The sequence below is a fragment of the Pongo pygmaeus genome, chromosome 18 (genome assembly GCF_028885625.2).
Source record: "Pongo pygmaeus isolate AG05252 chromosome 18, NHGRI_mPonPyg2-v2.0_pri, whole genome shotgun sequence".
In the NCBI taxonomy this organism is placed as follows: Eukaryota; Metazoa; Chordata; class Mammalia; order Primates; family Hominidae; genus Pongo; species Pongo pygmaeus.
The window spans coordinates 13,649,236-13,675,422 of NC_072391.2; the positions used below are offsets into that span (position 1 = coordinate 13,649,236).

A 26,187-nucleotide genomic window follows, 5' to 3' on the forward strand; every position below is an offset into this window, starting at 1 on the left:
AAAAACCCTAGAAGAAAACCTAGCCAATACCATTCAGGACATAGGCATGGGCAAGGACTTCATGTCTAAAACACCAAAAGCAACGGCAACAAAAGCCAAAATTGACAAATGAGATCTAATTAAACTAAAGAGCTTCTGCACAGCAAAAGAAACTACCATCAGAGTGAACAGGCAACCTACAAAATGGGAGAAAATTTTTGCAGTCTACTCATCTGACAAAGGGCTAATATCCAGAATCTACAATGAACTCAAACAAATTTACAAGAAAAAAACAAACAACCCCATCAAAAAGTGGGTGAAGGATATGAACAGACACTTCTCAAAAGAAGACATTTATGCAGCCAAAAGACACATGAAAAAATGCTCATCAGCACTGGCCATCAAAGAAATGCAAATCAAAACCACAATGAGATACCATCTCACACCAGTTAGAATGGCCATCATTAAAAAGTCAGGAAACAACAGGTGCTGGAGAGGATGTGGAGAAATAGGAACACTTTTACACTGTTGGTGGGACTCTAAACTAGTTCAACCATTGTGGAAGTCAGTGTGGCGATTCCTCAGGGATCTAGAACTAGAAATACCATTTGATCCAGCCATCCCATTACTGGGTATATACCCAAAGGATTATAAATCATGCTGCTATAAAGACACACGCACACGTATGTTTATTGTGGCACTATTCACAATAGCGAAGACTTGGAACCAACCCAAATGTCCATAAATGATAGACTGGATTAAGAAAATGTGGCACATATACACCATGGAATACTATGCAGCCATAAAAAATGATGAGTTCATGTCCTTTGTAGGGACATGGATGAAGCTTGAAACCATCATTCTCAGCAAACTATCTCAAGGACAAAAAACCAAACACCGCATGTTCTCACTCATAGGTGGGAATTGAACAATGAGAATACATGGACACAGGAAGGGGAACATCATACACTGGTGCTTGTTGTGTGGTGGGGGGAGGGAGGAGGGATAGCATTAGGTGATATACCTAATGTTAAATGAAGAGTTAATGGGTGCAGCACACCAACATGGCACATGTATACATATGTAACAAACCTGCACGTTGTGCACACGCACCCTAAAACTTAAAGTATAATTTTAAAAAATTTAAAAAAAATTTTTTTTTAAAGTGTCATTGAAAAGAAAAATAAAATTCTTTGGGAGGCCAAGGCAGAAGAATCACTTGAGGCCAGGAGTTTCAGATCAGCCTGGGCAACACAGTGAGAAATAAATTAGCTGGGTGTGGTGGTGCACACCTGTAGTCCTAGCTACTTGGGAGGCAGAGGTAGGAGGATCGCTTGAGCCTGGGAGTTTGAGGCTACGGTAAGCTATGATTGTGCCACTGCACTCCAGCCTGGAACAGAGTAAAACCCTGTCTCAAAAAAAAAAAAATGTATAGCATAAAAACGTCTGATTCTGGTCTAACATTTTGGAGGTGAGGAAACTAAGATGCAGAAAGGTTAAGCGACTTGCCTACGGTCATGGAGCTAATAAATGACAATGAGGTGCCAAAACCTGGGGTCCCTGACTCCTGTTTCTGACCTCTATTATACCACACTGGCTCCCACAAGGGCTTACAAGGTAATCATTTAGACACAACCAAATTTTTAGATAAAACAGACAAATTTTAAAACAAGTGTTTTCAATAAAATTCACCACTTTAACTATGAGAAGGTTCAGAAAGCACTCGAAAAAGGCCTCAGTGCTGACAGTGAAGAGAATGAGGCATATGATGGTCAAGAGAATTTATCTTCACCCCTGAGTCAGCTGGTGATGCTCCTGACGATCCTCACTCCTGTGACACTCCTGTGTGTCCCCTACCATCTGGCCAAATGAAAAGATAAACAGTTTGGCTTGATTCACACCTTCATGCTCCCAACGACCATCCTGTCTGAAACATCCTCATGACTTTTCTCTCTCTCTCGCCTAGCACCTATTCAATTACAAGTCAATAATTCCAGGAAGCCTTTACAGATAAAGCCACTTTTGCTCTTTCCCATCCCCTCTAATGATACTGATGCCTTTTTTCCTAAACCAAAAATCTAGACTTGTTGCTTGACAACGTTGGTTGTATTTATGGGGACAATGTGCTGCACACTGTGGGGCACACACATGACTGTTGAGTGCCAACAGCAGTCCCACAGGACGAGGGTGTTTTTTCCCATTTGGGGTGAAAACTTGAGGCTCAGAGAAACGGGGCCCATTTCCCAGGTCATGTGTCCAGTAAGCCTCAGAGCTGGGCCTCAAACCCAGCCACGTCTGACTAAAGTCTGTGTTCCTCACTGCCTCATTATTTATACCCCAAACAACTGATCACCTTGCAATTTAAAAGCATACAGTACCTGCTGCCCCATCAAAAGAAGAAGCTAATTTGCCAAATGATCCAGTCCCTGAATTCCCAAATTTGCCAATGGCAGCCTCAGCTTACCTAGCAATATTCACTTTGGTAACTGACACTGAAATATGTTCTGAATATCAACTAAACTAGGCCTGTTACACTCCTTGAGAAGTCCTAAAAATGTTAAAAGGGTTGGCTCTGAATCCAAACACATTTTCCAGTGAAAAACATCAGCATTTCATAAACGAGAAGATTTCTTTGGGGTGGCCTGAATGTGATTTCTGTTTTTTCACACTTTGAGCATTTTTAAAGAATTCTTTCACCCATTCCTCAAATGGCATATAAACCTTGGGTTTTCGGTTTTCTAACTTTTAAAATTACAGTATAATTTAATTAAGCACCCTAAGGGAATCAGACTTTAAATGAATTTGATCATTATTTTGGGTTAATTAAATTGTTCCAGCAAATTGCTCTTCAGTGACCCGGTCCAAAAGAATGCATAGTCCCGAGTGCAGACGGGAGAAACTTCTCCCGCGTCCCAGTTCTCCTCTCTTTGTAGAACTTTATAGGAAAAGCTCTTACGAAGTAACAGAAGTTTGTTCTCTTTGCATTCGGATGCTGGGGTTCACGCATACCTCCCACACCTTTTAGGCAGAGAACTGGAGCTGATGACCTAAAGATGTTCATTACTATTTTGAGACAGTGAGTGTGGGGACGGGTGTATGTATGTGCTGGTCCCTGATCATTTACAGCTATAAAGAAGCTGACAGCATAAACTTTTCTAAGATTCCGAAAACTTAAGGCCTTGACATTTGATGCTTTTTTTTTTTTTTTTTCTTTTAACCCCTTAACAAAGATGATTTGAAACTCACTGGTCCTCCTGCTAAAGTTCGCGCAGCACGCAGCTGCTCCTCCGGACCCCGATCTTGAAAGGAGGCTCTGTAAATCTCTGCAGTCTTAATGTTGACAGCTGTGAGGGACAAAAGGATGACTCTGAATTGACAAAAGACCAAAGTGGAAAGTCTGCACAGTCTTACATTTCTACCACCACTCCTAAGAGAAAGACCGGAAAGTGAACAGAATGGCTCCTAAGTACCTGGACTTCCCCCTCCCTGGAGGGGGAAAATGCAACCTTTACCCCAAGCATCTCGGTGAAAATCGCTGAGGCCCGAGCTGGACTCGGTGAGATTTTGTTCTAAACCAAGAGCTGCTTTCCACCTGGGAGGCAGCCATTCCTTCAGTCGGACGTGTAGCAAAACCTCTGGTCAGCCCTACTGGTGTACGGCCGGGGTGGGTGGGTGAACTGTGATCGTTCTGTTTGAATCTTCACAATTTAGTATTTTATACATACACGAAGTTACAGAGAATAGAACAGTGAACACTGTGTACCTACCACCCAGCTAAATCAATCAAGTATCACCGCTACAGCAGAAGCCCTCTGAAATAGAGCCGATTCCATGATGCCTTTTCCGTGGGAGTCCTGGGGCTGCCAAGCAGGGAGGATGGTTCTAGGTTTTCTCTAGCCTGAGAGTTTTACACTTTGGAGGATTTCTGTTCTCAAGCAAAACCTTCCTCAGTTCCTGATGTATAAAAGGATTCCAGTGCCTGCCTTCCTACCCCAGAGCACTGGCAGGAGAAAAGCACGCCGGGCCTGGGGTGCTGGGGAGAGAGGGAAACAAAACCAGGCACTCTCCCAGCTCCTGGGAAGGGTGGGCATGGCCTATGCTTTCTATTTGCTACCACGTTGCTTCTTCAAAGTCTTAAGAAGTGAATGTTATCTCAGTTTTATAGGTAAAGCTTAGAGAAGTTAAGCTACTTGCCCAAGGCCTCATGGCAGATGTTCGGAGTAGCTGGGATCTGAACCCAAGGCTGTCCCATCCTGACAGCAGTGGGGTCATTGGTTTGCTAAATTAGACTTTTAACTGCACATGTGACCAAGCCTCCAACCCACAAAAGATGCACACTACTTACCAATGCCATATATTATTGGAAAGTGGTTTTCGTTTTCTTCCCGGTCATTTAATTCTACAAAATAAAAATGTTTAAGATACACTTTACTTTGTATAATAAAGGCGAAGGAGGAGCTCCTCAATGCAGAAAGGGAGGAAAATTCCAGAAAATGAAAGGGATTGTGGCCCTGTTTCCCTACCCTGTCCCAAGGCAGGGGGGTTTATACTGAACAAACTGGCAGCTGCAGAATCGGTCCCCACTCCCACCCCACCTTCTCTGTGCACCCTGTCTGCCACACGGGTGGCAGCTCCTCTGAGATCCAGTGCCCTCCTTCCTGGGAGACAAGGGGGCCGCATTGGAACTGAGGCCGGGCAGATGGTGGACGAGGGCAAGGGGAAGGGGAAGGCCATCCCACCACAGGAAGAGCCGGGACAGACGGTGGCCAAGCAGTGACAGCAGTGTGTGCCGGTGCTTGGGCCCACTGCAAGACTGGGGACAAAACGGTCCTGAGACCCACATCTTCGCTTTGGGGCAAATGGCAGAACTTACCTGTCACACATAATGTCACTAAGTGAATGTCATCTTCTTGCCTGTCAAATTCACCTATGATGAGAATTTTAAGACCGGATGTCAGAAAAGTTCCTCTAGTTACCAGAACAAACTGCTGAGCAAGCCAAGGACAGGGAGGGACGGCAGCCAACTGAGTGTGCTCCACCCTACAGCCTGCACCCACACTGCCACAGCCTGGCCTATGGGGCCAGACGCTAGGGAGCTGACACCACAGAACCCTGACCGCCAGGAGACGGCCACATTCTCAGCCTCAGGCCCGAAGGAGCCTGGGCTGAGCCTTCCCATTTTTCTCTTCATTCTGAGGGTTTTGCGGGGACCCATGGATTCATAAGATTTTTACTTTTCTCCTAAGTAAACTGTTTTCCTGTTTATCAGAATTACAAAAACAAAAATCTGGCCACTCTAACAGATTTGAAAAATACAGGAGAACATAAGGAAGTCGGTTTTTAATGTCCATAATCCTAGCACTGTTAATAATTAGTGGATTTTCTTCCATATTTTTCTATGCTCAGCAGAGCTGACCATAAAGACAATTTTATATCTTTTATTTTTTGAGATGGAGTCTTGCTCTGTCACCCAGGCTAGAGTGCAGTGGAGCGATCTCTGCTCATCGTCATCTCCACCTCCCAGGTTCAAGCGATTTTCCTGCCTCAGCCTCCCGAGTAGCTGGAATTACAGGCGTGCGCCACCATGCCTGGCTAATTTTTGTATTTTCAGTAGAGACAGATGGGGTTTCACCATGTTGGCCAGGCTGGTCTCGAACTCCTGACCTCAAGTGATCCACCTGCCTTGGCTGCCCAAAGTTCTGGGATTACAGGAATGAGCCACCGCGCCCAGCCGACAATTTTATATCCTGATTTGCTTGTGCACAGGTATTTTCCCATGTAATTCTCACCCTTATATGTGTTATTTTTTAGCAACTACATAATTATTATTCTGATAACATCACATTTCCTGTTATAAGTAATGTTCTACCGCTCATCTTCAGGCTCAAATCTCTATGCACATTTCAGATTATTTTCTTAGCATATATTTCCACAAGGGGAATTACTGGGTCAAAGGATATGAACTATTTATTTATTTATTGAGATGAAGTCTCGCTCTGTCACCCAGGCTGGAGTGCAGTGGTGTGATCTCAGCTCACTGCAACCTCCACCTCCTAGGTTCAAGTGATTCTCCTGCCTCAGCCTCCTGAATAGCTGGGATTACAGGCGTGCGCCACCATGCCCAGATAATTTTTTTTTTTTTTTTTTGAGATGGAGTTTCGCTCTTGATGTCCATGCTGGAGTGCAATGGCATCATCTCAGCTCACCGCAACCTACACCTCCCGGGTTCAAGCGATTCTCCTGCCTCAGCCTCCCAAGTAGCTGGGATTATAGGCATGTACCACCATGCCCGGCTAATTTTGTATTTTTAGTAGAGACGGGGTTTTTCCATGTTGGTCAGGCTGGTCTTGAACTTCTGACCTCAGGTGATCGGCCTGCCTTGAACTCCCAAAGTGCTGGGATTACAGGCATGAGCCACTGCACCCGGCCTAATTTTTGTAATTTTACTAGAGAGAGGGTTTCACCATGTTGCCCAGGCTGGTGTTGAACTCCTGACCTTAGGTGATCCACCTGCCTCGGCCTCCCAAAGTGCTGGGATTACAGGCATGAGCCACCATGCCCGGCCAGATATGAACCTTTTTTAAGAGTTAAGTCATGGCGAGACCCTGTCTCCACAAAAAATTTAAAAATCAGCTGGGCATGGTGGCATGCACCTAGTCACAGCTACTTGGGAGGCTGAGGAGGGAGGATCACTTGAGCCCAGTAGGTTGACACTGCAGTGAGCCATGATGGCGCCACTGCACTACAGCCTGGGCGGCAGAGTGAGGCCTTCAGTCATGATGCCAAATTGCTTCCCAGACAGGCTGTACCATCATATGAGTAAGCTTACTTCACGGCCTGGTGGTTAGTCAACACACGACAATGTTGTTTTTGTTTCTTTCTTTTTTGAAAATACTTGCAAATTTAGGCCAAGTGTGGTGACTCACACCTGTAATCCCAGCACTTTGAGAGGCCAAGGCAGGTGCATCAAGAGATCAGAAGTTCACGACCAGCCTAGCCAACATGGTGAAACCCCATTTCTACCAAAAATACAAAAATTAGGTGGGTGTGGTGGCGCACGCCTGTGATCCCAGCTACTCAGGAGAGTGAGGCAAGAGAATTGCTTGAACCCAGGAGGCAGAGCTTGCAGTGAGCCGAGATCATGCTACTGCACTCCAGCCTGGGCAACAGAGCAAGACTCCACCCCTGGAAAAAAAAAAAAAAGAAAAAAGAAAAAAAAATGTGCTAATAGGGAAAAAATGGTATCATCAGTGTTTTAATTTTCTGCAGATTAAAATGGACATTTTTGCCAGGAGGGAGGGTGGCTCTGTTTTCACACAATTCAGAGCACTTACTATTTTGGAATGTGTTCACTGCTGTTTTAGTAGAAAATCTTATCCCCAGCCCTGCTACCCCTACACATGAGCTCCACGCATTCAGTCTTTCTGTGAAATTCCAAGCTGGGCAGTCTGTTTCTCTGTGCTGCTCCAAGTGGGTGTGCCCTTCTCAGGTTTTGTACCAGTTGGGATTTTTAACCCAAGCAAATATGGGTACATATTTATGTCCAATTTGGGGGAAAGAAAAAAAAAATGAACTTACTAAGAAGTTGATGAGTGAGTTTTTGTGACAACTGCCTGTCGTCACTGAAGCCTCCAACGAGGTGCACTTCCAGCCTGGCAAAGAGATGAGACAGGGGTCAGAGGCCAGAAGAAGACACCGGTGCGTGCGCTGGTCTCACTTTGAATTTTCATTCTCAGTTTCCATGAACACTTGCTCTACAGCAGAGCTTCAGGTCATCTTCGTGCCACCGCAAAAGAAAGTATCGGCAGCACACTGCCAAGGCCAGTGGCGAGCTTCTGGGGACCCTGCCCAGGGGCCCTGATGACTGAGGGGATCCCTATCTGAACACAAATGTGATGCCGCCTCCATGCACCAGTAGGGAGCTTTGCTCTAGAAGAGCACAGGCACAAGACAGGTGCAGTGGCTCACACCTGTAATCCTAGCACTTTGGGAGGCTGAGGTGGGCGGATCACTTGAGGTTAGGAGTTCGAGACCAGCCTGGCCAACAGGGTAAAACCCCATCTCTACTAAAAATACAAAAATTAGGCTGGGGGCAGTGGCTCACGCCTGTAATCCCAGCACTTTGGGAGGCTGAGGCGGGCAGATTGCTTGAGCTCAGGAGTTTGCAACCAGCCTGGGCAACAAGGTAAAACTGCATCTCTACTAAAATACAAAAAAAAAAATTAGCTGGGCATTATGGCATGCGCCTGTAGTCCCAGCTACTTGGGAGGCTGAGGCAGGAGAACTGCTTCACCCTGGGAGGCAGAGGTTGCAGTGAGTCAAGATCGTGCCACTGCACTCCAGCTTAGGCTACAGAGTAAGACTCCATCTCAAAAAAAAAAAAAAAAAAAAAAAGAAATTAGCCAGGCATGGTGGTGCACCTGTAATCCCAGCTACTTGGGAGGCTGAGGCAGGAGAATTGCTTGAACCTGGGAGGCAGAGGTTTCAGTGAGCCGAGATCACGCCACTGCACTCCAGATCTGGGCAATCGAGCAAGACTCCATCTCGGGGAAAAAATAAATAAGTAAGTTGGGTGTGGTGGTGGGCGTCTGTAATCTCAGCTACTCGGGAGGCTGAGGCAGGAGAATCACTTGAACCCAGGAGGCAGAGGTTGCAGTGAGCCAAGACTGCATCACTGTATGCCAGCCTGGGCGACAGAGCCAGACTCTGTCTCAAAAAAAAAAAAAAAAAATGGTTTGGGGCCAGGTGTGCTGGCATACACCTCTATTCCCAGCTACTTGGCAGGCAGAGGTGGAAGGATTGCTTGAGCCCAGAAGTTTGAGACTAGCCTGGGTGACAGGGTGAAACCCTGGCTCTAAAACAAATTAAAAAAAAAAAAAAAAGATTGGGCAACTGCCTGTTGGAAGCCCTCCTTAGGAGTCACACTGCGCATTAGCACAGTGAAGCTCTTGAGAAGTCCTGCGATTGAAAAAATCCAACTAACTTTCTTGAACCCAGTGTTTCCCACACTCATCTACTAACCCCCTTTTCCACAGCCCGTCAACTGGGCGAATTCACGCTCGGCAAAGTGTTGCCAGACTTCACGCTGCCTTCTCAGACACAAAATCTTCCTAAGGGATGAACCAGAACCTTGGATGTACCTAACACAGGGCACAGCCTCAAGGGGCCTCATAATAAACTCCAAGTAGTAGTAGTAAGGAGAGCTGTGGCCACCATGGCTGTGCTTGCCACTGGGCCACCAGGTTTGCCTCTGACTCCCTGAGCGATCGCAGTTCTACAACAGAGCAGGAAGAGCTGACAGGCACGTTCTGAGAACCATGAAGCAGAGTGTGTGGCAACATAATGGCATTGATTATGTCCCCCTGCGGGGGCCAAGATGACAGGAAAATGAAAATACCATTTTGGGCCTGCACGGGTCACATGTCCATGAAGCCAGCCCAGCCTCGGCACAGACCGCAGAGGGAGAATTTAGAATCGATCGGTATTGACTGGCAAATCTCTCCCAGAGAACTCTCTCTTTCCTTTTTTGACTCCTAGGATTGTTAAGCCTTTGTATATGATGGGAATAGTTCACTCAATGGCTGCCTTAGACTTCAAATAAAATGAGAGCAATGCCTGCCAGGTCTACACAAAGACAGAGCAAGGAGAGGGGACGGGTGTGTGAACAGTGGTCTTGACAGCAGGCCTGTGTCATCAGCCTCCACTTAGCTCCTGTGTGCTCCAGCACATTGAGCCTCAGTGCCGGTCTCTGTCAAATGGAGGCAGCAGATACTTTACTGCAGTGAGAGAGGATGAGGTGCTGTGGGGGCACCCAGGCTAGAGGCCGCTTCTTATCCAGCAATCCTTGGGGAAACTACCAATCTGCTGGAATTTAAAACTATACCCCTCAGCTGGGAGGATCACTTGAGCCCAAGAGTTTAAGACCAGCCTGGGCAACTTGGCAAAACCCTGTCTCTACAGAAAAAAAAAAAAACAACTAGCTGGGTATGGTGGTGTACACCTGTGGTCCCAGCTACTTGGGAGGCTGAGGTGGGAGAATCACCTGAGTCCGCAAAGTCAAGGCTGCAGTAAGCTGAGATCACACAACTGCGCTCCAGACAGGGCGACACAGCCAGACCCTATCTCAACAACAAAAAGAGAACAAGAAAAAAAAACTACATGCCTCGCCCCCTAGCGGTCCCCACATCTTCCTGGCCTGGTTTTCTCCACAGCCCTGCCTCACCACCCAACACCCCATCTTGTGTACAGTCTCTCGGCTTCGGAATACAAACATCTTGGGCCAGGCTTTCTGTCTAGTCTTCACTGCTGTGTCCCTAGAAACTACAAGGTGTAGGTGAGAGGAAGCATTTAACAAGCAACTGCGGGAGGAATGACTGCATGAAGAGCTACCACACCCGGGGGAGAGCAAAACGACGTGAAAATCGCAAACTCGACGTTCCTGAGGCGACATCAAGTTCAAAGTCAAGCCTTCCATCTCAAATCCAGCACGGACTCCTTGCCTGTGCCCAACACCCACTCATTCACTCAACCACTGCTCACGCAGTGCCCACGTCGTGCCAGGTTCTGTTCCAGGGGAACGAGGCAGACACGACGGCGGTGGCATCCTGTGTTCCCCTAACAGCTTCCACGGCCACGTCCTGTACGCAACGGTTCCAAGATCTCAATTCACCTATGAGAGCAGCGTGGATCTCACCTTCCACATTGAGCGTGGTCAGAAAAGGATTTTATGGAGTTCATGATCAAGGGGACCTCAGCTTTGGTGTCGGTTCCGTCACAATGTGTCAAGCAGGTGGCCCCATTACCTGAAGAACAAGGGTGAAAGGACTCAAGTTATTCCTGATGGGAGTGCAGTGCGCAGGCCGAGACTCCGCCTGTCCCTCCGGACCGCCTCGTCTTTGCATATCCTGTAGGGGAAAAACGGAAAGGTCTGTGCTGCCCAGCCAACCCATTCTGACCAGGACACCAGGGAGACACCATGCAGACCAGAAAAAAGGTAAGCGGAGTCCGCTTCCAACAAGACACCAGGAAACTCAACGCGAGAAATTCAATGCTCCCAAAGGTTGGGTCAGTTTAAGTAATGGTTTCCTTCACCTCTCTCATCATACCTGTGTGCCTCAGGACCACAATGTGACAAGTAGTGGCATCATCAGAACCCAGAATGGAGATGGAGCCTGTTTAAAAAAGAAATAAAATAAAATATCCAACAGCCTTTTGGGATAGCGCCCAATTCACTGCTTCCTAACCTACCATCCTTTGGGGAGGTCACTGCAAGCTCTCTTTGCTGAACATAGAGAAGGCCCTGGGGTCCCACTTGTTGAACACACTGACCTCTGAGAAGTCTGGCTCTTTCCTGTTTAATTAAAAAAAAATAAAACAGTGATGTAAATTAGTGAGGATGGAAAAACTAAAGATGTGGAGAGAGCCAAAGCGGGCTCTGCGTGGGCAGCACGCTAGTGTGTGGGGAGTGTGTCAGCGGACAGAGAGGCTCAAAGAAAAAGGCAGCAGCCACGGTCATTCAGAACAATGCAGAGAAAACGATGAGGTTCTGCGCGGTGGTTTTTTTAACCTATGAAATCAGATGTCATAGTAACCTATGAAATGAGATGCAAAAACCCTTTATTATAGTTTGTTTTTTGTTGTTGTTGTTGTTTTTGTTTTTTTTAAAGAGACAGGGCCTCACTATGTCTCCCAGGCTGGTCTTGAACTCCTGGGCTCAAGCAATCTTCCTGCCTTGGCCTCCCAAAGTGCTGGGATTACAGGCATGACCCACCACACCCAGCTATCACAGTTCTTTACTAAAGAGTGTGAGACTCTTAACAATTTTACCATTGTAAAGAGAATCAGATTACACAGGAATAGTGGATGGATGGCTCTGAAATCACATCCCCTCTTTTTTATTTTCTGAGACAGTCTCTCACTCTGTCACCCAAGCTGATGTATAGTGGTACAATTTCAACTCACTGCAGCCTCCACCTCCCAGGCTCAAGCGATCCTACCACCTTAGCCTCCCAAATAGCTGGGACTACAGGCCTGCGCCACCACACCCGGCTGATTTTTATACTTTTTGTAGTGACGAGGTCTCCCTATGCTCCCCAGGCTGGTCTCAAACTCCTGGGGTCAAGCAATCCACCCACTCCGGCCTCCCAAAGTGCTGGGAGTACAGGCGCACACCGCCACACCTGGCTGATTTTTATACTTTTTGTAGAGATGGGGCCTCCCTATGCTGCCCAGGCTGGTCTCAAACTCTTGGACTCAAGTGATCCACCCACCTTGGCCTCCTACAGTGCTGGGATTACAGGCATAAGCCACCATACCTGGCCTCCGCTTTTTTACCTTAGTCCCTAACCTAGTAATTTCACTTCTGGAAATCTGTCCTAAGGAAATAACTCAAAATATGTTCATCCCTGTGTTATTTCTTTTATCTTATTTTTTTTTTTTTGAGACAGAGTCTCGTTCTGTTGCCCAGGCTGGAGTGCAGTGGCGTAATCTCAGTTCACTGCCATCTCCACCTCCCAGGTTCAAGTGATTCTCATGCCTCAGCCTCCCCAGTAGCTGGGATTACAGGCGTGCGCCACCATGCCCGGCTTTTCATATTTTTAGTAGAAACCGGGTTTCACCATGTTGGCCACACTGGTATCAAACTCCTGGCCTCAAGTGATCCGCCTGCCTTGGCCTCCCAAGGTGCTGGGATTATAGCATGAGCCACCATGCCCAGCCCCCTGTGTAATTTGTAATGGCAAAAAGCTGGGAGCAACAATGGAAAAGGTAAGTACATTAGGCACAGAACCAAGTCACAACCACTAACTGCACCGTCGTGAGAAATGAAAACTATGCGAAAAAGAGTTTTGAAATGCTAATTGCAAAGCAAGATACAAAAGTATAAAAAATGTTTTAAAGAGCTATAAATGTGCCGTTAATACAACAATGATTAAATGCTTATCCCCATAGAGAAAAACACTGGAAGGAAATTTCACCAATACAAGCATGGCTGCGCCAAAAGAGCAAACATGAGTGATTCCTGCGGCTGTCGTCCTCTCTTCTCAATGTTCTACCACACAGTTATTATTAGAGTACAAGAACAAAATGGATAAGGCACATTCACGAAAGGTATGTTAATACTAAGTGTCAATAATCTGAGTATTTGTACAAACTTATTTAGTAAGCTTGTAAAAAAAATTAAGTGGTTAAAAATTCAGTGGTTATTTAACAAAAACTTTTTCAAAAATGTTAAATTGATACAACACTACAATGTATCATAATTTCCTTCTTACTTGCAACAAACTCCTGGATGAACAAAATCTTCCTCAAATGTCTAGACAATGTATGTATGTATTGTCTACACGGGAAGACAGTTTTGCAGTCTTAGTCTTCTATCAGCTTCTTGCCATTTCGCATGACTGGTGCTAATTTAGGTTAGTGCTCCCTTAATAAAACATAAGAGCAGCTGGGTGCGATGGCTCCCAACTGTAATTCCAGCACTTTGGGAGGCTGAGGAGGGAGGACTGCTTGAGCCTAAGAGTTCAAAACCAGCCTGAGCAACAAGGAAGATCCTGTCTCTACAAAAATTAGCTGGGTGTGGTGGCATGTGCCTGTAGTTCAGCTACTCTGGAGGCTCAGGTAGGAGGAACACTTGCAGCCAGGAGGTGGAGGCTGCAGTGAGCCATGATTGCACCACTCTACTCCAGCCTGGGTGACAGACCAAGACCCTGCCTCAAAAAAAAAAAAAAAATTAAGATTAAACTAAAAGAAGAGATGTAGTAAACACAATGATCAGCTTGATTACTTACATGGTGTTTTCTTCTGTTTATAAACTTCCATTAACTGGAAGCAAGGTATCAATGAAAATGAGACAAGCCCCTTAATTTAAGAAACAAACTAAAGATTAAATGAACTGCAGTGTAAAATTAGATGGGCAAGACAGCCTTGCTGGCTCCAGAAGTCAATGAGAAACAGGTGTGACTGCTCTAAAACTCAGAACACCTCTACAGGTGAAAGCCTCTCATTTTCATTCCACGTCTTACCTCACCTTAGTTCAGAATAACAGGGGAGAATTCAGAATTCCCTCTGGATTACTCCTGAGATACTTACCTTCTGCTTTGTTCTTTGAGGGAAGGGAAGAGAAGGGAGGGCGCAAAGGCGAATTTTTAACACTCATGTTCACAATTGGGTCACCACTCAAAAGCAAAGCTATTTGTGAGAAATTAATTACTGCTTTCACAAAGACCAAAAATCATGTCTCTCTTCAACACAGCTCCTATGATTTCCCAAAGAAATAAAAGCAAAAATTATCAGAAGAGAGAATGCCAGAAAACTAAAACAGTAGACTGCTTTGCTCTATCTTTTAATTTCTTTTTTTAGACAGGGTCTTACTGTCTCCCAGGCTGGAGTGCAGCGGCGAGATCGTGGCTCACTGCAGCCTCTGGCCTCAAGCAATCCTCCCACCTCAGCCTCCCAAGGAGCTGGGAACTACAGGCATGAGCCAACACACCTGGCTAATTTTTGTATTGTTTGGAGAGATGGGGTCTCCCTGTATTGCCCGGGCTGGTCTCGAACTCCTGGGTTCATGTGATCCTCCTGCTTCAGCCTCCTTTGCAGTAGCTGGAACCACAGGCGCACGCCACCCCACTTGTGCTAGGATTATAGGCATGAGCCACTGTGCCCAGCCTCTACTTTATTTTTAATTTTTTTTTTTCAGAGACAAGGCCTCACTCTGTTGCCCAGGCTGAAGTGCTGTGGCCAGATCATAGCTCACTGCAACCTCAAACTCCTGGGCTCAAGCAATCCTCCCACCTCAGCATCCTTTGCAGTAGCTGGAACCACAGGCGCACGCCACCACACTTGGCTAATTTTTGCTCTTTTAAGTAGTGAAAAGAGTTTAGCCAAACTTCCCTTCTTTGGAAAAACACACAGTCCTACTTTATAAATTCATATGCAAGTAGTCCCACTTTTCTTAACCTCTAATATTCTCTAGATACTAATATTTGCTTTAAAAAAAAAACTTTTCCCTCAGTCCCTCATCCCTATTTCCCAATTCCTATTCAATGGCAGTATTCTCTTAACCCAGTGACCGGCAGATTTTCTGAAAAAGGCCAGACAGGAAATATTTGGGGTTCTGCAAGGCCGCAGTCTCTGTCACAATTGCTCAACTCTGCTGTTATGAAGTGAAAGCAGCCATAGACAATACAGATGTGGCTGTGTTCCAATAAAACTTTATTTATAGGTGACACCGAAGTTTTAATTTCAACACCATTTCCCATGTTACAAAATACTATTTTGATTTTTCTCAACCTTTGAGAAATATAAAGACCATTCTTGGCCTATAGGCTATACATAAGCAGGGTCCGGCCCATGAGCTGTGGCTTGTTGACCTGTGTCTTAGCCAATCACCTAGCTGTGACCTGGGGGATGATCATGTGACCCTCACGCCTGCTGTCCTGTTTGTCAATTCTTCCTTTACAAACAGGAGAGGGGCATGAAAATGATTTGTGAACTGTAAAGCACAATGCTATATAAGAAATTATGAGGCCCAACACAGTGGCTAGCGCCTGTAATCCCAGCACTTTGGAGGCTGAGGCGGGAGGATCACTTGAGGTCAGGAGTTTCAGACCAGCCTGGCCAACATGTTGAAGCCCCATCTCTACTAAAAATACAAAAATTAGCCGGGCATGGTGGCGGATGTCTGTAATCCCAGATACTCAGGAGGCTGAGGCAGGAGAATCGCTTGAACCTGGGAGGCAGAGGTTGCAGTGAGCCAAGATCACGCCATTGCATTCCAGCCTGGGTGACAGAGCAAGGCTCCATCTCTCAAAAAAAAAAAATAAATAAATAAATAATAAAAGCAGGAACTAAGCTACGCTGAGAGCATCTTGTAGACTGTGGAACTATATTACCCAAGATGTTGCAGGACTGGTTACCGAGTACCCAGTGACTGGTTAAGAGTGACTAAGGGAGGGCTCTAAACAGCTCTGGCCAAAGGAACTCTGTGCAGGGATGGCCACCGTCTATATTCACACTGTCTCATTAGTAGCCATGCCGTCTGCTCAGCACTTGAAATGTGGCTACTGCAACTGAGGAACTGAGTTTGCAATTTTATCTAATTGTAATTGATTTTTAATTTAAATCCTAGGTAACCACATGGGTCGTGGCTACTGTACTGAATAGCGCAGCTCCAGAGTCAAGGGCAGGCTGCCAGGGTTCCAATCCTGGCTTCACCACTCCCAGGATGTGGGGCCTGGGGCCAGTTTCCCAGCCTCTCTGTGCCTCACAGTCCTCATCTGTAAAATGGGAATAGCAGTAACTCTTGCTGTGGTGCTTGGCAGCTTCCGCTGTATTACTGTTATTGTTGTTATTTGCTAGTCGTAGTTACACACAGGCTTCTAACTGTTGGTACTCCATACTCAGAACACATCGTTACATGAAAAACACACATTATAAAACAACATATAGTAAGCTATCATTTTTTTAAAAAAAGTAAAGTATATACAAAGAAAAACCTTCATTAGGACTTTCACCAAACTGAAGAATGGTTGTAGTCATACATTTTTTTTTCTTTTCTGTATTATTATATTTTGCTTTCCTACAAAGAGGACATCCTGCTTTATTATATAAAAATAATCCAGGCCGGGTGGAGTGGCTCACACCGGTAATCCTAGCACTTCGGGAGGCCGAGACGGGCAGATCACTTGAGGTCAGGAGTTCAAGACCAGCCTGGCCAACACGGTGAAACCCCGTCTCTACCAAAAATAAAAAAATTAGCTGGGCGTGGTGGCATGCACCTGTAATCCCAGCTACTTGGGAGGCTGAGGCATGAGAATCGCTTGAACCTTGGGAGACGGAGGTTGCAGTGAGCCGAGATTGCACCACAGCACTCCAGCCTGGGCAACAGAGCAAAACTAAGTCTCAAAACAAAAACAAAAACAAAAACACCTTTAATGTCTCCCTGTTGCTAAGTAGGTGAAAGGTCCATTTAAACCCCTTGGTCATTTGGTCATCTGGGTACAATCCACCCCTGTAGCTTTACTTTCCATGCTTCCCCTCCTCACCCTGGCTGCTCCGGAGAAACTGGCCAGGCCACCCACCCACTGGGCCCTTCCCCTCCTGCCCGCCGCGCCCCAGGCGGCTTGCCCAGCTGCGATGCCCTCACCCTTCTTCTCCTTTTCAAATCTCTCTCGTGCCTGCATCCTTCTTCACTTACACTGCCGCAAATCAAAGTGATCGCCCCTTTCCAAAGTTCCTGTAACACAAACTGGTCCCCAGTACATAGCCTTTCTAGGACACGTCTTCTTAAATAGGCCAAAACCTTCCTCCGAGAGGAGCAGCCCCAATGTGTCACCAAATCCCCCTCCACACTTAAGTGTGCAGCCCAAGACACCCATCTAACTTTCTATCACGGACATTTTCAAACAGACATAAAAGTAGAGCATCCCCTAAATTCTTCAGGCGGCTGAAATTATTTTTCCTTGGTGAGTCCTACTCTCGACTTCGCTAGTTAACAGGACAGTAACACAATGCAAGGATAAAGTGACACGCCACCACGCCTAGCTCGGTGCATGTTGGCTAACAGACGATGGTCGGTCCTGAAATGCAAGCTGAGAATCACACAGAGCTGTCTGCCTTCTCCCCGTCAGTAAATCCTTGTCACCCTTCAGAACACGTTCAGGGATCATTTTGTGCCCTCATTTATGCAACAAATCTTTACTGAGCGCCAATTCTATGCCAGGGACCGTCCTACACTCTGAGGATTCAAAAGTGAGGACACTACTCTTATCTGCCTTCAGGAGGCTTACATTCTGGGGACAGATCAAATAGAGAACAAACAAGCAAACAAAATAATCACAAACTGTACAGCTGTGACAGATGAAACCTCTAAATGCCTTCCCCAACCCAACACACTTGGTCAGGTTCCTGTGCTTCCCATTCAGAGTGAAAGGGGACGCTTTTTCTTTATGGCACTTAACAGTTTATAGTATCTGAGTCTTCTTCATCAGAAACCATTCTGCCTTCTAGACTACAAACACTTCGAGGGCAGGGACAGTGATCAGTACGGTGCCCAACAGATATTAGGGGCTCGATATTTGACTCTCAAATCAACGAAATGATTGATTCCCCTTTAACAGGATCTATGGCAAGTAGGACGTTTGCCCCCCGTCGCCACGCCCCGCTCTTTTTAAAACCTGAGAACCCCCTTGCCGACAGTCCCTGCAGAAGCGTGGACAAGAGTTCAGAAATCTATTTGAGCACAAAAGCAGAAAAAACAAAAACAAAACCCGTGCATCAGGGCGTGGTCCTATGGCCCAGCTGCGGAAAGCAGGGCTCTCTCTTCCGGCTAAAAATAACTCGGCGCCCTAGGCTCCGGGGGTAGGGGAGAGAGAGGAGGAAGGACTGGGGGGTCCCCGCCAAGATCCCCCAGGCCAAACGCTCTCCGAAGCCCGCCCTGGAATAACCTCCTGCTTCACGCGGACGCAAGGACGAAGCAACGTTCACCGCAGGCTGCGGGTCCCCGAAGGCGGGCGGACGGATTTGCCTAAACGGACCGAGCCCTCTGGCGGCTGCAGCCGCCCCGTCTGGGAATGGAGGTCCCGGCGTGTCCCCGAGCCGCAGTGCTGTGCGACCTTGGGCAAGTCACCTAACCTCTCTGGGCCCCCGTCCCCTCCCCTGTCAGACAGTGGCCTCCGCGGCAGCCTGCTGAAGTCTAAAGAAGGCGAAAACTCCCGCACCCCTCAAGGGGAAGACGCGAGCCGACGGCCAGGGCTCCGGATGTGCCAACAGCGCCAAGTTTCAAGTCTGTGTCGCGTGAGGCGGGCAGCGGTGGGGTGAGGAGGGCGCTCGCCCGCCCTGCAGCTTCCCCTCGGGCCCGCCCCGAAGCCCCCCGCCGCGCCCCACTCACCTCCAAAGGCGGATGGGCTCGGACGAGGTCCCCGGCTGACTGCGGCAGCCTCACTCGCCGCCCCTCGACGAGCAGCGGCATAGCGGAGGCGGCCGCCCAGGCAGGCCCTGGGAGGAGGCGGCTTCCCCCACCGCAGCCCCGAGCCGCCCGCCGCCCCCGCCGCCCCCGCCCCCGCCCCCGCCCCTCGGGCCGCGCGTCCCGCCTCGTCCTGCCACGCCCCACCGCGGGCGCTACCGGGAAGTGGAGTCCAGGCGGAGGCGGAGCCGGCCGAAGAGACTGGAGAAATCCAGGACAGGGTCGCAAGGCCTCACGGGAAATGTAGTCCAAAGACAGGAAGCGGCCCCGGAAGCAGCGCGCGGCCCGCCTCCTCCGCAAGGGGCGCTGGGAAGTGTAGTCCCAAAAGCGTGGGAGTGAAGGAGCGGGGAAAGGGGAGCGGCCAGGGAGCAGCTGCACCAGCCAAGAGAGCCGCCAGGCGAGTTCCCTGGGCGGGTTCTGGCTCCGACTGCTGCGCTTTAGGTCATTGCTCCACGCTTCCCAGGTGTGCGACCTTCCACAGGCTTGAGTTTGGGACCCTGCTGTGCAGCTCCGTAGGATTGCATTCAATGAGTAATAATAAACCTAATCAGGCGGGCACAGTGGCTCACGCCTGTAATCCCAGCACTTTGGGGGGCCGAGGCAGGAGGATCGCTTGAGGCCAGGAGTTCGAGACCAGCCTGGGCAACCTAGTGAGACCCACCCTCCCCCATACCCTCGTCTCTGCCAAAAATTTAAAAATTAACTGGGCATGGTGGCATGCACCTGTAATCCCAGCCACTCTGTAGGCTGAGGCGGGAGGATCTCTTGACCCCAGGAGTGGGAGGCTGCAAGGAGCTATGTTTGGGCACTGCAGAGGAAGACACTGTTTCTAAAAATAATAATAAAAATAAATGTAAATGGTCTTAAACTGAGAAAATATATCCTGAACTGTGCTAGCCCCACGTACTAAAGAGATCGTCGATTAACACGTCGTGATTGGAATCCAATAGGCCACTCACAGGTGGGCTGGGAACCGTGGGGGAAGGATTTGCGGATACTGACTGCAGAGCCCTTAATCTGAGGACAGGTCCCCAAGGTGAGAGGCGTCTCACCGTGGAGCTCTCTTCTAAAACTTGGAAATATTGCTCAAATTCATCCGACTCTGCAGCACATTAACAAAAAGTAATTTTACAAAAGATACAGAGGAGCCACATGATAGAGCAGAAACTTTATTAGAATTTTATCATCCATATTCATCGTCTTCTTTCATAAATCTCCCCCTCAGCTTACACACCCCGTTCAACAAAAATACCAGGAAATTTACTACAGTAAAGAAGAGACTGTAGAAGATGGTGTTCCCATCGCCAGGTTACCCAACTTCTCACCCAAAATAACTCTATTTCTAGCTACCAGGAAATTATTTCTCTGTATTATTACACCTACATTTCTCATTTGTCCTCACAAATGTAGGAGCTACTATCAACACCTCATTTGTCATTTGTCCTCACAAATGTAGGAGCTACTATTAACACCTCCGTTATAACAGATACAGTAACTTGCTCAAAGTGGTAGAAATAAATAGTAGAACGAAGACTGAACCTAGCTTTGCATGATTCCAAAGGCAGTGCTCTCCATCACTATAAGATGCTCCTAGACTGTAAACAACTCATTCTAACGCAGGCAACATTAAGTAAGTCCCAACTAGGAAGCTCGGAGCTAAAAACAGGGTTTGAATCCAGGGTGATCAATGACCAGCAGGCTGGCCTAGAGCAAGTTACTTAACTTCCCTGAACTGGTTTTGTAGAATAGCATGTTTGTTTCACTTGGTACATACTAAACACTCTAAAGATAGCTATTATTGGAATTGCGGAGCAAAGAGTAGTCAATCAAAGTGAGGCATTTGGAAGTGCAAAGGTGAAGAACAAGGTTCTGTGGGTTCTGCCTGGGGCTGGTGCAGTTTGCCTAACTGGTTTTTCACTTTTGGGTGATCTTTTTTCACGTAATCTCAGGTTATCAATCTCCTAGGCTGAGTCCTGTGTTAAAGGACTAAATGAGCCAGATAACAAGCAGGAAACCACTCCCCTACCTCTCTTCCCACCCCAGCTCCACAAATTTTGGTCTACAGGCAATGAGGAAGCAATAGCAGGTGTGTGGCCAGCACTGCGGCTCATGCCTGTAACCCCAGCACTTTGAAAGGCCAAAGGAGGACTCACTTGAGCCCAGAAGTTCGAGACGAGCCTGGACAACACAGGGAACCCTGCTTCTCCAACAAATACAAAAATTAGCTGGGCATGGTGGCAGGCCTGTAGTCCCAGCTACTCGGGAGGATCAGTCAAGCCCGAGAGATCAAGGCTGCAATGAGGCACGACTGCGCCACTGCACTCTTGCCTGGGTGATTACAGCAAGACCGTCTCAAAAAAAGAAAAGAAAAAGAAAAAGAAAGCACTAATTACAATGTTGGAAAGCCTGTTTCTTTAAGATAGGAAACCAACCTGCCTCACAAGATGGCTGATGGCAAGCTTCAAAGAATATATACAGGGAAATATTTTTTAAATTACACTTTTTTGAGGCCAGACATGGTGGCTCACGCCTGTAATCCCAGCACTTTGGGAGGCCGAGGCGGACAGATTGCTTGAGGTTAGGAGTTCAAGACCAGCCTGGCCAACATAGTGAAACCCCATCTCTACTAAAAATACAAAAATTAGCCAGGCATGGTGGTGCGTACCTGTAGTCCCAGCTACTCAGGAGGCTGAGGTGGGCGGATCACTTGAACTCAGGAGGCAGAGGTTGCAGTTGTTGAGCCGTGATTGCACCACTGCACTCCAGCCTGGGTGATAGAGTGAAGTGAGACTCTGTCTCAAAAAAAGAATGATGAACATTATACAGAACCTTAGTAAATATTTAGTGAAAGGATCCCAATTTGTGTTTCAAATTTTTTAATGTAGAGATGGGGGTCTCACTATGTTGCCCCAGCTGATCTCACACTCCTAGCTTCAAGAGATCCTTTCACTGTCCTCCCCAAGTGCTCAGATTACAGGCATGAGCTACCACACCTGGCCCCAAATTCTTAGATACATTATAAATCCTACTCAACGATCCAGAGTCAGACTGAAACACACAAAAGGAAAGCATTTGATGGAACAAAACATGGTGGAGCTTTGGATGTTCAATTAGTTGAAACAAGAAAAGTATGCAGTTGTAAACCAATGAACAGTTCTCAAGGCAGCCTGCACCTTCGAATCACCAGGGAGCTTTAAAAACCATCCACATCCAGACCCTTCTTCTGGAGACTGATTCAATCAGAGGTTGAGTTGGTGTGTGGTGTGAGCCTGGGCATCCTTAGTTTCTCAGCACTCCGAGGGACTGATTCTAGGGCACAGCTAGGGTTAAGAACCACCATCATAAGCACTGCCTGGCAAGGGAAACACGCTGCTTCCTCCTCTCCAGTTCAGATCTAAGTTGGTACCAGGGAGGTAGGTATTATGGAAGAAATGGAAGTTATCTTTAACCGAAAAAAACTTCCCATGAAAGTGCTTCCTTTCTTACAAGAAAATAACGGCCGTTAACTTGTACATGCATCGAATCCTTAAAGCCTTACGCTAGTATCTTTTTCCCATTTTACAGTTTAATTAGCGCTCAGAAAGGTTAGGTAACTTGCTCAAGGTCAAACAGCTAGTTAGGAAAGGAAGCCCGTGGCACTCGGTAAGTTGACTTGTAAAAATTCAGCCACTTCTCATCAAGGAAGACCAAACCAGAGCACACAGACAAAAGGACAGACCCTGGAGACTCCTACAACTGACAGCTTGCTTTTTAGTGAAAGGAAAAATTCCCATTGTTGGCATGCAATTTCTAAGGAGATTTCACAGTATTTTTCCCCATAGATGTCCCTTCAAAGCATGTAACTTTTTGAAAGAAGTGTCTGCTTCCCTTGGACCTGCTCAAGCCTCAATCACTCTTGGCTGGGTGTGATTAAGGAGAGTCGCGGATACTTCATACGGTGCACACGGAAGCCATCCTCACCCTGGCATGCAATGAATTTCATCAAGCTCCCCACCACACCAGCACTATTTCTCCCTCTTCAACAGCAATGCCTCAGGAGTTTTCCACTGCAAAATGCTTTAATACATTAAATAAAAAAAAAAAAAAAAACAGAAATTGAAAGAACATGTATTGAGGTACCTTTTATTGGTATAAGAATGAAAGTTCCAGATTAACCATGTCATTGTTTTATTTTCACCATGGATTTTTTTTCACAAACTCTTTGAAATTAAACAGACTTATTTGTAAATATCTTTCTACGTTAAAACTACTTCCCAACCCACAAAGACCCCACTTACTATTAATTTCTGGGGAATTTCATTTACTCATTTTATCTAATATTAAAAAATCAACATTTTGCCAGCAGTTAAAAAGAGAACCTTAAAGTTCTCAAATGACTTTCCACCAAGCCCCCAAAAGAAAACCACCCATATCCAAAACTTTAAAGCAATAAAAATTTCTATTTTCCAAAAAAGTATTTACAGACTGAAATTCAAACTCTACATTGCCATCAATGTAATTATACAAGCGCATACAAAGCCCTGAGAAAGAGGACGTATTTCATTACAAAATATTTATGATCAAGAAAATATTGCTTGCCTTTAAATAAATAGAAGTGGCAGAAAATAAATATGCTTAAAGATGGCCATTTTCACAAGTAAACAAAAAAGTACACATGTAAGAAACAAAGTGAAAATGCTTGAGCTTCAAAATGACTCTAGCAGTGTTTGCACAAATTTGTTATAAAGCCGTCTTCTGAAGACTTCCTCTGTTTAGTTATAAAAATACAAAGAGGCTTTAGAGAAGGATTTCACCAAGCCGAATGTACGATACGCACAGCCATCAGACCAAGACTGCACTAGAAACTTCCACCTATTGTTGTGAGCAAAACCGTAACACCAAATAATCTAAAAAATTTTTCCTGTTTGAACAAAGAAATTCTCAATAACTAACTGATGCAGATCAAAACTGACTCGATCTGATGGCCACCATGGAGCAGTTCTAGATCTAAGGGGACACTTGAGAGCCAAGGGGTCAAATCCAATCTCATGTGTTTCACACAAGCCCAGGCTCACTTTCAGTCCGTGTGAATTACATCTACCTGGACCTCCATTTCTGTCTTTTAAGTCCATTTTTTCGCTGTGCCAAGTATATTACACATCTGATCCTGTTTCTCTATATCCTCTCTCTCTTCCCTATGGGCTTTTATTGGTCTCTGAAGTCCCCGGAGATCTTCAGTGCCAGCTCCAACTCTGTGTCCCAGACCACGTCGGGCCAGCTCTTGGCTTTCTATCTTCTCTACACTCCCTTGAAATCCCAACAGACAAATACCAATACAGCAGAAGGTGAACAATGTAGCCAAAATAAACACTTTCTAGTTAAAGTCTTTAAGTAGAAGTTTTAACTTAGAGGATTCTTCACTGAAAGCTGATCAGCAAAGTCCTATGACCATGGATCTGACAAAAACCCATGTTAAAACAGCAACCCGTGAAACAGTCTGCTACCTATGTTAGAAATTACCCAGTAATTGTGTCAAAAAGCTGTTAACACAAAAAATGTACATATTAAACAAGGAAATCCTTCCAAATATATCATCAACCCCACTGTAAAAGATTGCACATGATAGTCTTCATTTTGTCTGTAAGGGGAACAACAACAACAAAAAAACCCAGTCTTCAGATGCTTGATTCAGTCGAACCTGGAAGTGCCACAGCCGAGGCAGGCACTCGCTCCAGCTCAATGCCATCAATGCCCAATGGCACGAGCTGGGTGCTGAGGGCATGACGAGTGATGGGGAATCCCAAATGTCACACTCAGTCACAAATCTCTGCCGTCAGAGGGGACTGGGTTGCATGTACAACACGGGTGGGGAGCCCACACTACTCGAAGGACTTCGGAAATGCGCGTCAAAGGAGCTCGGTGTGATCCCAATCACGGTATCATTCTGGGGCACTTCGCCTTTCAGAAAGTCATCATCTTCATCTTCCACTATCTCCTGTAGAAACATCAGAAATCATCAGTAACGTCACCACTGCTGACTGAAAAGCTTTCAACAATTCCTTCCTCAGGAAGGTGTTAACGTTTGTAAAGATGGTGAAGAAAATATCTTAATTTCAAAAGAAAGCCAGTGTAGTGGCACACGCCTTTAGTCCCAGCTACTCGGGAGGCGGAGGTGGGAGGACTGCTTGAGCTCAAGAGTTCCGAATCTAGCCTGGGCAACATAGCGAGACCATGTCTCTAAAAAAACAAAACAGAACAGAACAAAAGCTCCCTCTGATAAGCACTTCCTTCTTACCAACATACCCACATAACTGCTCATCATACATTGTAATCATTTGTTTCAAGTCTGACTTGCAAACAGATTTGAAGCTCAATGGGGACAGGAAACACGACGAGTCATTCTTGCCCAGTGTTAGAGCTCTTGTACCTAACACAACGTGAATGAATTACACGCCCCTCAACAAATGCAAAACATAGAGAAAAAGATGAAAGGTGCTTTCCAATGATTACTTACTAAAAACAACAACAACAAAGCCATCTTGAAGCTGCTTTTAACAAGAAAACAAATGTGCTCCCAAGCAACAGAGCAGCGAAATTCTTTATTACTGGATTCTAACTTTCCTCTCTAACTGTAACTGTCTCAGCTCCACCTCATGTGACCTGGAGGGTATGTTGCAACCTGCGTCTTCACCAGCCATTCATGAAGATCTATAAAACTAATGTAAACTGCTGGGTCAATTTCAACATGAGTCAACTGGAGATTGTTACTTGGTGAGAATGCGCAAGTGGCAAAGATCTAAATTTGTTCAGCTAATTTGTAATTAACCTTCGCTTCTCACATGTCAGTATGTGAAGTGTCTGGTTAAGCAATTTATCCAAAAAAGCCACAGACTCTTTAAATAACACCAAAACCTGGGCTTGGAATTTTATAAAGGTAGAATGAGTAAGGCACGGTTTCGGTGTGCTTTTTTAAAGAAAACAGGGTCTTGCTCTGTTGCCCAGGCTGGAGTGCCGTGCTACATTTACAGCTCACTGCAGCCTTGACCTCCCACCTCAGCTTCCAGAGGAGCTGGGACTACAGGTGTGCACCACCACGCCCAGCTAATTTAAAAAATTTTTGTAGAAACAGGGTGTCACTGTGTTGCCCAGGCTGGTCTCAAGCAATCCTCTGGCCTTGACCCCCTACAGTGCGGGGATGACACGCATGAGCGACTTGCCACTTACTATCTGACTGTGACCCGGAGCCAGAAAGGAGATTCCGAGAGTGT

At 46.4% G+C, this 26,187-nt stretch overlaps 2 protein-coding genes across 8 annotated transcripts in view; both read right to left on the minus strand.

Moving 5' to 3' along the window:
- The window catches only part of LOC129016234 (protein N-terminal asparagine amidohydrolase-like), a 34,757-nt gene extending 15,749 nt beyond the window's left edge, over nt 1-19,008 (minus strand). For 2 of the 6 annotated variants that reach the window (XR_008494743.2, XM_054455401.2), the window contains exons 1-9: nt 18,866-19,003; nt 11,227-11,329; nt 11,085-11,150; nt 10,673-10,781; nt 7,558-7,631; nt 4,853-4,906; nt 4,325-4,378; nt 3,226-3,323; nt 1,772-1,839 (exon numbers count right to left, since the gene is read on the minus strand). Coding sequence is in view for 4 of the 6 variants with exons in the window: in XM_054455401.2 (XP_054311376.1) it covers nt 1,772-1,839; nt 3,226-3,323; nt 4,325-4,378; nt 4,853-4,906; nt 7,558-7,631; nt 10,673-10,781; nt 11,085-11,150; nt 11,227-11,329; nt 18,866-18,946 (707 nt within the window). In the remaining 2 variants the exon portion in view is untranslated. Of the gene's footprint in view, nt 1-1,771; nt 1,840-3,225; nt 3,324-4,324; nt 4,379-4,852; nt 4,907-7,557; nt 7,632-10,672; nt 10,782-11,084; nt 11,151-11,226; nt 11,330-18,865 lie in introns of all 6 variants that reach the window. The other 4 variants (XR_010124348.1, XM_063654672.1, XM_054455400.2 and 1 more) reach the window with 3 other exon arrangements.
- A 4,038-nt stretch (nt 19,009-23,046) lies between these two features.
- Nucleotides 23,047-26,187, minus strand: part of LOC129016236 (RNA polymerase I-specific transcription initiation factor RRN3-like) — a 34,256-nt gene continuing 31,115 nt past the window's right edge. For both annotated transcript variants that reach the window (XM_054455405.2, XM_054455406.2), the window contains one exon: nt 23,047-24,914. In XM_054455405.2, coding sequence (XP_054311380.1) covers nt 24,753-24,914 — 162 coding nt within the window. In that variant the 3' untranslated portion in view covers nt 23,047-24,752. The remainder of the gene's footprint in view (nt 24,915-26,187) is intronic.